The sequence below is a fragment of the Verticillium nonalfalfae genome, assembly GCF_003724135.2.
Source record: "Verticillium nonalfalfae strain VnAa140/NRRL 66861 chromosome Unknown scaffold_223, whole genome shotgun sequence".
In the NCBI taxonomy this organism is placed as follows: Eukaryota; Fungi; Ascomycota; class Sordariomycetes; order Glomerellales; family Plectosphaerellaceae; genus Verticillium; species Verticillium nonalfalfae.
In genome coordinates this window covers 17,147-28,645 of record NW_021167448.1, presented here as the reverse complement: position 1 = coordinate 28,645, position 11,499 = coordinate 17,147, and the positions used below count along the sequence as shown (strand labels likewise).

Sequence of the window (11,499 nt, the reverse complement as noted above, 5' to 3'; positions counted from 1 at the left end):
AGAATTCAGATATATTCCGACCCCCTACCTACGTTCTATTTACTACGGACTACGTGCGGAAGACCTCTTCACTCTGCTCTAAACAACGCTCTGACAGCTCGTCAGACACTCAAAGATAGTGCGCCCGATACGGTTTCATCTATCGTGATTCAAGCAGACGGGATTCGTGTCGCATCTACGATGGATAGCAGGTACATCAAGATCTGGAATATGAGTACAGGAACAGAAACTACTCAACATATCGTTTGACCCGTCAAGATCATCATACCTCCACACCGAAGTCGGCGTGCTTTCTCTGGACTTGTTTGGTAGAAGCAAGTCTCAGCTGTTGCCTACAGAAGGTGGGCTGCCATTCATGGACTACAGCATAGACTCCAACAAAAAATGGATCATGAAAGGGAACCAGCGTATTCTCCGGCTTCCTCCAGAGTACCGAGGGAACCGATCATGGGTTAGTGGGTCGAGGGTCGTCATTGCTCATGTTTCTGACAGGCCGCTCCTTCTGCGGTTCTCGCCCGAGGATCTAAATAATAACCGTGATGCAGCGGCGGGTCTGCATCCTCGCTCCTGATGGAACTTGAAAGGTCGCGATGTGGATAGGGGAGACTGTACTATAGACGTGATGCACATCTCATCTGCCTAAGTAATTAAACATCCTGCAGATAAAGCAGACTTTCCTCGCCAAGAATCTATTATGCGTTTGCCTACGGATGACCGCGGGCGAAGTCTCAATAGAGCTGTACGTAGATCCAGGAATTGAATTCTACTTGACCTTTCCACCTTAATGATTTCATCGCACGTTTTGATGGAACTACTGTCTTCTTGGTCGTTTCAATCACATTAGGCGACATTTGCTCCTTACTGTACTATTTTTCCAACATTCGACATGAGAGAGAAATAGGCTTCCCCTCTGATTCATCGTTTAGGCACAGATGTCGTAACCGATGGTCTCAGGGACACCGAGTCAGGAAGCCTCACACAGGAGAAGACGAGGAAGCGTAGAAAGACGTCGTAGGTTCCGGCGCTGCACGCTTTGAAGAGACATCGAGTACTTCGACGTAAGTGATATACACGGCGTGACTGATTGAATGTCCAAGCCCTTTCGGTAGATCAGATAATATGACGAAGCTTAGAAGGCCACACACGGCTGCGTTAGATCCTGAAGGTCCAGCCCTCCAGCTTCTATTCCTCTATGACCTTCTCGCCTGCGCGATGTCACATAGCAGGGTCTTGCTCTGCGTAGCACAACACTGACTCTTGCGCCCACCTGGGGTAAGGCTTCCATGTCGTCGGTCGTTTCTTTCCCTCACGACCACCTCGCTTTCGCAGGGGGGCTACGTCTCCGAGCTATCCACAGGCAAGCGAGCATTCGAATGCCCTGATACGCTTTGCCCAACTACACCAAGTACTATCGTCAAGTAGTGTGAAACAACTGCAATCAAGACGTACGATAACCAAGCTTAAGATTCATCTTGTCACTTGGGCAGCGGCACGAACGGTACGCAACCCTCTAAATGAATATATCACTCAATTTGCATTCTCATCTGCTCACCTGCATACAGGCATATTCCGATGATGTCATGGCCGATCACTCTCAGGCAGGTCATTCAAGCACTCATCTTTGTACCTTCACCATGGCACTCGCAAGAAAAGTATCGACATGTATGAGATATATGCGGTGAGTCAATCGCAATTGCGGCGCTGCAGGCCAGCTAACGGTGCTAGGCCGGCGCCGCGGCGGCGTTCACGGTGGACTGCCTCATCTACCCGCTTGATACCCTCAAAACGAGATACCAAAGCCAGGACTTTGTCAAGACGTATGCATCCTCACCAGGCGGCCCAAAGCCGCAGCTGTACCGCGGCCTTTACCAGGGCATCGGCAGTGTCATCCTCGCCACACTGCCGGCAGGTACGTTGACTGGCCCTACTTCTTTCCGTCAGCGCGGGCTGACACAACGCAGCCGGCATCTTCTTCGCAACATACGAGAGTATGAAGCGCACAATCTCGATGGCCGTGCCGGTGGCGCCGCAGCCGCTCGTTCACTCATCAGCCTCGGCAATCGCCGAGATGGCTTCGTGCGTGGTGCTGGCGCCTGCCGAGGTGATTAAGCAGAATGCGCAAATGCTGCGACAGCAATCGGGCGGATCACACAAGTCGACATCGCTCGAGGCACTGCGGCATGTCACAGGCTCGGGGGCGATTCGACGTTTGTTCTCCGGTTACACGGCTCTTGTTGCGCGCAACCTGCCGTTTACGGCCCTCCAGTTTCCCATTTTCGAGTACATGCGACAGCAAACCTGGGACAGTCGACACCCGGGGCAGGCACACGGCTCGCACGGGCTGCTCGAGACGGCCGCAGTCAATGGCGTGAGCGCTGGTTCGGCGGGAGGATTTGCAGCTTGGATCACGACGCCGAGCGACGTTGTCAAGACGCGAATGATGCTGACAGCGGGCGATGACAACGATCCGTCGGGGAAGAAAACCAACCGGGGCAGCGTAGCTGTCGCGCAGGACGTGTACCGCCGCCACGGCGTCAAGGGGCTGTTCCGCGGCGGCCTTTTGCGTGCGAGCTGGACAGCTCTGGGTAGCGGACTGTACCTGGGGACATACGAGATGTCAAAGGTCTGGCTGACGCGCGGGAAAGATGATTCAGAGGTGCTGGGCACTGTGTAACGTGAGGCCCAAAAGAAAAGTAGCACACCATTTCGATGCTGACCAACGTGGAATGCTTTGCAATCGGTGTCTTCACACGATGGAATGAATGTTGAAAACCGTCGGGTCTTCAGCGATCGACCCTGCATCCGTAGCTGGGCGCGCAATTGGACAGTCGCGATGCCCCTGCGTTAGTTGGGGTTTCCCACATGTCGAAAAATCAGCCTCGTAAAAGAGCAACATTGTTGCAAGTCATGGAGAGGATCGGCCGTCATGTGCTGACGTGCTGGCAGCCTCTACTCGCAACCGGCGAGACCGACTCCGAAATGCCCTTCTGGCATGTTCTCGATCTGGGATTGTTCATGCCAGGAAGAGCCATTTGAGTGTGCAAATCGCAACAATAACAGGCCCGAGCGGTGAAGTGGCAGGGCCGAAACCAAAGTAAAAGTGGCCGTCTTGCATCAGCGACGCGGGCGATGGCGCCATCCCCCCAGGTTATGACCCAAGACAGACCCTCAGTGCTAGCGATGCGGCAATCTCGCCCCTTCGTCCCGCATTGATCCCCCCCGGTGATATGGCGAGCTCGGTGAACACGTCTGCTTGACGTCCACCGCTTTTCTGACAATTCCCGTTGCGTGTGGACTCCTGCGCAATGCTTTCGCCCGTCCGATGGCGGATAGGAAAGTGTCGACCCACTGCGCCAACGCTGAGGTGATTCCGAGTCGGGAAGACGCCTTCTGCCACCGGCTGTGACGCAGAATTCAAAATGACGAGTCTATAAGGGCTGTCGGTGCCTTTGTGCTGTCTCTGTTCCGTCTGTGTTGTTTGGTCATCGTCCATTGTCCTAACGCTGTAAAGTGAAGAAAAAGAGTCGCAGCATCACCGTCCACTTCACGACCGGCAATCCTCAGACCACCTCCATCATGGCCACAGCATTGAGCTCCTTGATCCACCTCGCGGCTCCTGGACTTCGCAATGAGGCCAGCTTGGCTCTCAAGCAGGAGAGTACCATCTCCGTCGCCGAGGTGGAAGCACGCGAGCAGGCCCGGTGGCTGGTGCACTCGCCATACACTGAGCGAGACCATCAGCTCGACTTGCACACGCTCGACCACGAGAATGCCCTCCTGGCGCGGGCCATGACCAAGATAGAATGCACCAGGACAGACTATGCCACAGCGCCGTATACTAAGTCCTTCAACTGGCGGGACGTGCACGATGAGCTTCGCCGGCTGGTGAAGGAATCGGGAAAGCCGTTCAAGGAAACTTCCTTTTACGTAGTCGTCTTTCTCTCGCAGATCCCGCCGACGACGGTCTATGCGGACCTCGGCGCCCTCGACAAGGAGGCGCACCGCGAGGCCAACGAATTCGGCGGCTTCCTCAAGTAAGGCCGCTCCCTTGACAGGAAGAAGACATGTCCAACTCACACGCCGACAGGTACTGGTTTGGAGCGCCCGATGCCGAAGGTCGCAACCTGGCGACGTGCTTCTGGCGATCGCGACCTGATGCCGTCAGAGCCGGACACGGCCCAGCTCACCGCAAGGCGGCACGGGCGACGGCATCAATGTACTCTTTCTGGAAGATTGATCGACACAGACTCATAGTCAAGGATGACGCTGAGAGCTTCGAGTTCATCGATTGGGAGGATTAGGTGCTCGCCGTTCCTGCTGGCGGGGATAAAAAGACTTGGACGTGAAATGTGATACATGACGGTAGAAAAGGCATGGCGTTTGGTCGGTATTCAAGAGTAGATGTCCAATGATAATTCGTTCGTATATCTTTCCAAAGGGTCGCTGAGCTGCTGTTGTAGTGATGCTCTTCAGAAGAAGTGGTGGGGATTTGTCTGACTGAAGAAGCGCCAAAGGACTGGGCGCCTTTCGAGCAGCTTCAGCATGAACCAAACCCACCAGTTTCATCGACCTTAAATATCCAAAGCACACCAGAAGGCACCGAAGATGGGCTGTCGTTGGTTTTAAGAAGCCAAGACAGACTGCAAGCGTGGGGGTTCAGCGTGGGCTCAGCGTGGGTGTGCGCGGGATTGAACATTTTCGTGACAGCATCACCATGAGCTCCAGTGGGCACTGGCAAAGCCTGGCGCTGGCAGCTGGCAACGAGGGGATCCTCCCAAACAGGTTTCTGCCACCGCCTACCGCCCAACAACCCACAACCGCTCCCACAATTCACCACCAGCGAAATATCTTTTCGCATCTACGACCGACGACGAATCCAGACCCCGCGTTGCGACACTACGACTCCCCCTCCGCTCTCCTCACCGACCGTCACGCACCCAACTCTTCGTGTCGTCCGTTTCAACCTCAAACTCGCGAAACCTCTGCAAAAATGGCGGAAGCTCAAGCGCCCCAGGATGCGCCGTTCAACTCGGTCGTGATTGAGGCTTTGGTGAGTCTGCCCCACCTTGGGCTGCTCTCGAACCACGCAGCAACCGGCTAACCCGCGGCTTTCCAGGTCGTCATGAAGATTGTCAAGCACGGCTCCTCTACCTTCCCGACCGTCGCGACCGGTGCGACCGTTGGCCTCGACCGCAATGGCGTGCTCGAGATCACCAACTCGTTCCCCTTCCCCACCGTCGACGTCTCCAACTCCGACTCCCACCAGAACAACGACGCTTCCGCCCAGGCCTCAGCTGCGCCGAGGCAAAAGTCCAACATTGTCTACCAGAGCGACATGATCAAGCACCTGAAGGAGGTCAACGTCGATGCCAATAACGTCGGCTGGTACACGAGCGCCACCATGAGCAACTTTGTCAACCTCAGCTTCATCGAGAACCAGTACCACTACCAGAAGGACAACGAGAAGACGGTCGCCCTCGTGCACGACGTCAGCCGCAGCTCCCAGGGTTCCCTGAGCCTGCGCGCCTTCAAGCTTTCCGCCAGCTTCATGGCGGCGTACAAGGAGGGCAAGTTCACGACGGAGAGGTATGCTGCCCCCACTGACCAACACGAGTGAGATGTATATGCGCTGACGAACGATTGTAGCCTGCAAAAGTCCAAGCTCTCCTTCAAGGATATCCTCCAGGAGTTCCCCGTCACCGTCCACAACACGCACCTCCTCACAACCTTCCTCCACCAGATTCCCCAGGCGCCCCAGGCCGACGCGCTCGAGCACCCGACGTCTGTTGGTGAGCTACGCGACGACCCTTCGAGGCAGCCCCTGTACCCTTCGGTCGACAACCTCGACCTCTCTATTGACCCCTTCCTCGAGAAGACGTGCGACCTGCTCCTGGAGAGCATCGACGCGCACTACAACGAGGTCAACAACTACCAGTTCTACCAGCGCCAACTCGGACGCGAGCAGGCCAAGATCTCGCAGTGGCAGGCGAAGCGCAAGGCGGAGAACGCACAGCGGGTGGTGGCCAAGCAGGCCCCCCTGCCGGAGGACGAGTGGCAGCGGCTGTTCAAGCTGCCCCAGGAGCCCAGCCGCCTCGAGGGCATGCTCAACGCGAAGCAGGTCGAGCAGTACAGCAAGCAGGTCGATGGGTTCACGGCCAATATTACAACCAAGATGTTCGCCGTGCGGGAGAACCTGATCCCCAAGCGTGCTTGAGGGACGTCAGGTGTCTGGAGCGGAGCGTTCGGGGTGGTGTACCAGAGTAGGCTGGAGGGGCAGCAAAAGGGAATGACGGATGAACTGGGATCTCAAAGGGCAGCGGATCCATCAGCATTCTAAACGGCGTTCAGGGCTACTGCGTGTCTCGATATGCAGTGCAGTGGGTAATCGAGAGGTTCGGTCATGTCTTTCTTGGTGTGGTGCAGTATTTGCCGTGATGAGACATTTGTGACCTGTCTGTGAGGTGTGATCGGTGTTGGTCTGGTGCATACCAGGTCCTGGCCACGACTCGAGTGTCACCCTCGTCAATAATTCCACATGAGCATCCTCTCTGTATCCCACAGGCACCCTGATGCCGGGCAACGCCGCGAGCCGTCCGATACCGTTGATTTCTTCAGTAGTCATGTATGGCCAGGAGCTATGGCACGTGGTGGGGCGCTTCGAGGGGTCGTCCAAGAAGGGGTTAGTGCGGGACTGACGTTGAAAAGGGTTCCACGAGGGGCAGCAAAACACGATTCATCAAGGGGTTCGGCTTGTGTCGAGTTGAATGGCATGGCCTCCTGCCTCTTTCTCCTGAAAGGCATGGCAGCAGCGTGAATGTATAACTGAGGTAGGTATATTGTCGTTCTCTGTAGTGCTCGGCCTAGCTCGGAATTAAAACCTGAGTAGAGCGAAAAATAAAGAAAAAAGGTACAGCCCAATCGCCCGACTGCCCAAGACCCTTCCTCCAGTTGCCTGCCTTTCTACCCTCTGCCCCGCACCTGCAGCAGATCCTGAGCATCTCCCCTCACCTGGCCGGCCGCCTGCCCCGCCTCCCAGCAACGAAAATTTCCCTCCTTACCCGTGGCCAGCCAACAAACAGCTTGTTTTAAGGTCCAGATTCACCGCTCTCCATCTTCTTTTTCTCCCCTCCCCTTCCTTTCTTCCTTCCTACACACACTCGTCTTTACAGACAAACCATCTACCCCCTTTTCTCCCCCTTACCACCCATATACCCCCTCCCCACCATCACAATGGCTGCCCCCGCCCACAAGTTCAAGGTCGCCGACCTCTCCCTTGCCGCCTTTGGCCGCAAGGAGATTGAGCTCGCCGAAAACGAGATGCCCGGTCTCATGCAGACTCGTGCCAAGTACGCTGCCGACCAGCCTCTCAAGGGCGCCCGCATCGCCGGCTGCCTTCACATGACCATCCAGACGGCCGTCCTCATCGAGACGCTGACCTCGCTCGGTGCTGAGGTCACCTGGACGTCGTGCAACATCTTCTCCACCCAGGACCACGCTGCCGCTGCCATTGCCGCCGCCGGTGTCCCCGTCTTCGCCTGGAAGGGCGAGACCGAGGAGGAGTACAACTGGTGCCTCGAGCAGCAGCTGACCGCCTTCAAGGACGACGGCAAGCTCAACCTCATCCTCGACGACGGTGGTGACCTGACTGCCCTCGTCCACTCCAAGTACCCCGAGATGCTCAAGGGCTGCTACGGTGTCTCTGAGGAGACCACCACCGGTGTCCACCACCTCTACAAGATGCTGAGGGAGGGCAAGCTCCTCGTCCCCTCCATCAACGTCAACGACGCTGTCACCAAGTCCAAGTTTGACAACCTTTACGGCTGCCGTGAGTCCCTCATCGACGGCATCAAGCGTGCCACGGACGTCATGGTCGCTGGCAAGATCGCTGTCGTTGCCGGTTTCGGTGATGTCGGCAAGGGCTGCGCCATGGCCCTGCACGGCATGGGTGCCCGTGTCATCATCACTGAGATTGACCCCATCAACGCCCTCCAGGCCGCCATGGCCGGCTACCAGGTCACCACCATGGAGAAGGCTGCCAAGCTCGGCCAGATCTTCGTCACCACCACCGGCTGCCGTGACATTCTGACCGGCGAGCACTTCGAGGCCATGCCCAACGACGCCATTGTCTGCAGTATGTTAACCCCCAATCCTACAAATCGCATGAGACTTTTTGCTGACCCCCGATATAGACATTGGCCACTTTGACATTGAGATTGACGTTGCCTGGCTTAAGGCCAACGCCAAGGCTGTCCAGAACATCAAGCCCCAGGTCGACCGCTTCGAGATGAAGAGCGGCCGCCACATCATCCTCCTCGCCGAGGGCCGTCTCGTCAACCTTGGCTGCGCCACCGGCCACTCCTCCTTCGTCATGTCCTGCTCCTTCACCAACCAGGTCCTCGCCCAGATCATGCTGTACAAGAGCGGCGACAAGGCCTGGGGTGAGAAGTACGTCGAGTTCGCCAAGGCCGGCAAGCTCGAGGTCGGCGTCTACGTCATCCCCAAGATCCTCGACGAGGAGGTCGCTCGTCTCCACCTCGAGCACTGCAACGTCGAGCTCAGCACCCTCACCAAGGTCCAGGCCGACTACCTCAGCCTGACTGTCGAGGGTCCCTACAAGAGCGACATGTATGTTCTGGCCTCCATCCTCGCCCCTTTTGATCATTTGCTAATCCTCCGTGTCCAGCTACCGCTACTAAACAACCACATATCATCAACCCCCACGCGTCCTTCTTCAACAACCCCGACTAATGACTTCAACGACTGCACATTGCTCACGCACGACTTTTGGGACACGGAAGGCAAAAGGGGGACCCCCCGCATTTACACACTGGGACGGAATCCAAAAACTCGCACAGGGCCGGGCCGGGCCGGGCTGGGCTGCGGGATCTTTTTTCAACAAAAAAGGCGTTGGCTATGCGGTAGCAAGTGATTCCCCCCCCCAAAGAAGAGCGAGACACCACGCAGCGGCGTGGCGCTTTCCATGGTTTCCTTTGTCAAATTGCTTTTGATTTTGTACATCCGTCAAGGGCTTGGCGGATGAGAGATGAGAGCACTGTGCGCGCCGTTGAGATACAAGACGGAGCGTGCAGGCTGGCGATAACATACCCAGGCCCGTCAACCGTGGCCGCCCCTTAGCAGCTAATAGACTGTGACAACACCAGCCCTTTTGCCACGCGTGAGGCTTGACCGCCACCTTAATCATCAGTAGTGTCAGAGGACCTGTAAAGACTTCTACGAAAATTCATGATTCGCTGTCAAACTCAGCTCGACTTAGAACTACCTGCTATGTTCATGTGGTGTTTACGAGGAGCATGTCTAAGTATTCGGATTCTTGTCCCACCTCAACGACACGGTCAGGTCGTCCTACGCGCCCTGACGTCTCTGCCAACACCACGTCTTGTATTGCACCACCTCAGCTGCCCAAGGCCGGGCCGGCTTGACGGCACCTTTAACCTCACCCGTTGCCAACTTGTGAGCAAAAATGTCCGGGGGCAAGGCATAGTCTTTGCTAGGTAGACCCGTGAGCACCCACCCTCGAGCCAGTCGAGCATATATCCACATGTCCGGAGTCCGTATCGTCCTCAGGTCATGATGAGGTGCAAAACCACGCGGCACCTCTAGTGGCCCGTATCCAGCCATCTTTGACAACGCGGGGGCTTTCCAGTAAGGCTGTGGTCCACCCTAGGGTCCAGCGACGGGGATCTTCTGCTCTGGTACTATGCTGCGCAGCTCCCCTTGTTTGATGGCCGACACAACATTGGATATGGTCCACTCCTCCATCTTGGTCTGTGTCTCTTCGGTCCACGTGCCCATGTGTGGAACTATCAGCACGTTGGGATTGGCAAGGAGACCCTCGTGAACTTGCGGCTCGTTTTCGTAGACGTCGAGGCCGGCCGAGGCGACATGACCCTCGTCAAGAGCGGCGACGAGCGCGTTTTCGTCGATGACGGCACCCCGCGCTGTGTTGACAATGACCACCCCTTTCTTCATAATATCAAACTGCGGGGTCGAGATGATGTGTCTAGTATTGTCCTGGAGTTGCAAAGTCAGCCAGGCAACAAACGCAATGCACCAACGAGGATATACTTACATTCAGAGGCAGATTGAGACTGATGACGTCGCTCGTCTTTAGTAGGTCGTCAAAATTGACGTACCGGGCCTCACACTCCGCCTCCAGTTCAGGGGCAATGGGTTTGCGGTTGTGATACTGGATCTGCATGCCAAAGACGCGGGCCTTGCGGGCCATGTTGCGACCAATGCCGCCCATGCCAAGGATACCGAGGACCTTTCCCTGGGGGTCGTGGCCGAGGGCGGGCAGCCTCTTGCCACGCCACTCTCCTTTCCGCAGCGAGGTAATGCTACTGTTCAGGTTGCGTAGAGCACCGAGCATGAGCCAGATGCCAATATCTGCCGTGGCATCGTCGACAGCGGTCGGTGTATTGGAAACGCGTATGGGAGGTTTATTCTCGAGGAAGGCACGGTTGCTGCAAGCAGCAATATCAATTTGGTCGTACCCGGCGCCTGAGGCATTGTCAGTCAAAGATTGGCCGAGCTTGCGGATGGTGAATCGTACCGTTGTGGCATATGAAAATAACTGAGGCCGGGAGGGCGTCGACGAGTTCGCTGTCAATTCGCCCCGTGATCTTGACCGAGTCAAAGGTGCGGTAGGCAATGGTCGCGCCGTCAAAGGCACCGCTGCGGCACTCTCTGATGAAGTCTTCCCGGTTCGTAGACTTGGGTACGACAATTTCCGCAATCTCTTCGACCTGGGCCCAGGCATCGTGAGCACTGTGAGATATGAGCTATTCTGGTGCTAGGTGCTGCAGGCCGCCTGTAAAGTCCGATATGGGACAGTGCTTTCCACCTACCTCTCGATAATTCCCAAGCGCAGAACCTTGGGCCGCGAGTAGGCATGAGATGGGGGAGCCATTATGGGTTTCCTCTCTAACAATGCGGATCCACGTGGTAAACGGTACTACAGCTGATAACCAGATGAATCAATGACGATGTCTCGGGTAGTTGGTTGTCTGGTTCAGGTTGGCGCCGTTGTTTGTGCCGTTCGCGGGGTCAATTGCGGTTGTTGATCAGTGGGTGGCAGTTGCCTTATCTCGGGGTCCTGCCTACTTTTTTTTGGCGGGGTGATCGACGCGCGGGGTGAAAAGTGGCGGGGAAGGAGCCGGGGGTATTTGGTAAAGGGAGTAGGAGCGAGGCACTCGTCTCCCAACCGCGAGACCATGTGATAATATAAGACGTTGGGGCTCGCCTGCCATGATTTGATCCCTTGGATTTGGAAATGACGCGACGGGGTGATTCGGAGCTTGCGTCGGAAGGCATGGGCCATGAGTCGTCCCCCATCCAACGCAAGGTAAGGCCTAGTTGCCAGCACACAATCCAGCTCAGGCGCCCTGACGGCATGTACCCGATGGTCCCATAGCGAAGCGGACGAGACCGTGATCGCTGCGGCATCGTCATCGGCCCAAGGCGGCACAGAAACGACAG

The 11,499-nt window shown here is 56.4% G+C and overlaps 5 protein-coding genes across 5 annotated transcripts; 4 read left to right on the top strand and 1 right to left on the bottom strand.

Moving 5' to 3' along the window:
* Positions 1-1,660: 1,660 nt before the first annotated feature.
* D7B24_004061 (uncharacterized protein) lies at positions 1,661-2,674 on the top strand (the record flags this gene model as incomplete). The annotated part of the gene is made up of 3 exons (XM_028638238.1): positions 1,661-1,678; positions 1,726-1,909; positions 1,962-2,674. 3 exons carry the CDS (start codon positions 1,661-1,663, stop codon positions 2,672-2,674), a joined length of 915 nt encoding a protein of 304 aa, XP_028490412.1.
* Positions 2,675-3,576: 902 nt separating this feature from the next.
* On the top strand, positions 3,577-4,301 carry D7B24_004060 (uncharacterized protein; the record flags this gene model as incomplete). The annotated part of the gene is made up of 2 exons (XM_028638237.1): positions 3,577-4,034; positions 4,088-4,301. 2 exons carry the CDS (start codon positions 3,577-3,579, stop codon positions 4,299-4,301), a joined length of 672 nt encoding a protein of 223 aa, XP_028490411.1.
* Positions 4,302-4,990: 689 nt separating this feature from the next.
* EIF3H (Eukaryotic translation initiation factor 3 subunit H) lies at positions 4,991-6,214 on the top strand (the record flags this gene model as incomplete). The annotated part of the gene is made up of 3 exons (XM_028638236.1): positions 4,991-5,050; positions 5,117-5,586; positions 5,647-6,214. The coding sequence occupies 3 exons, from the start codon at positions 4,991-4,993 to the stop codon at positions 6,212-6,214; spliced, it is 1,098 nt and encodes a 365-aa protein (XP_028490410.1).
* A 1,016-nt stretch (positions 6,215-7,230) lies between these two features.
* Positions 7,231-8,696, top strand: SAH1 (S-adenosyl-L-homocysteine hydrolase; the record flags this gene model as incomplete). The annotated part of the gene is made up of 3 exons (XM_028638235.1): positions 7,231-8,131; positions 8,190-8,625; positions 8,684-8,696. The coding sequence occupies 3 exons, from the start codon at positions 7,231-7,233 to the stop codon at positions 8,694-8,696; spliced, it is 1,350 nt and encodes a 449-aa protein (XP_028490409.1).
* Positions 8,697-9,681: 985 nt separating this feature from the next.
* D7B24_004057 (uncharacterized protein) lies at positions 9,682-10,930 on the bottom strand (the record flags this gene model as incomplete). The annotated part of the gene is made up of 4 exons (XM_028638234.1): positions 9,682-10,032; positions 10,091-10,521; positions 10,574-10,788; positions 10,869-10,930. The coding sequence occupies 4 exons, from the start codon at positions 10,928-10,930 to the stop codon at positions 9,682-9,684; spliced, it is 1,059 nt and encodes a 352-aa protein (XP_028490408.1).
* Positions 10,931-11,499: the final 569 nt, after the last annotated feature.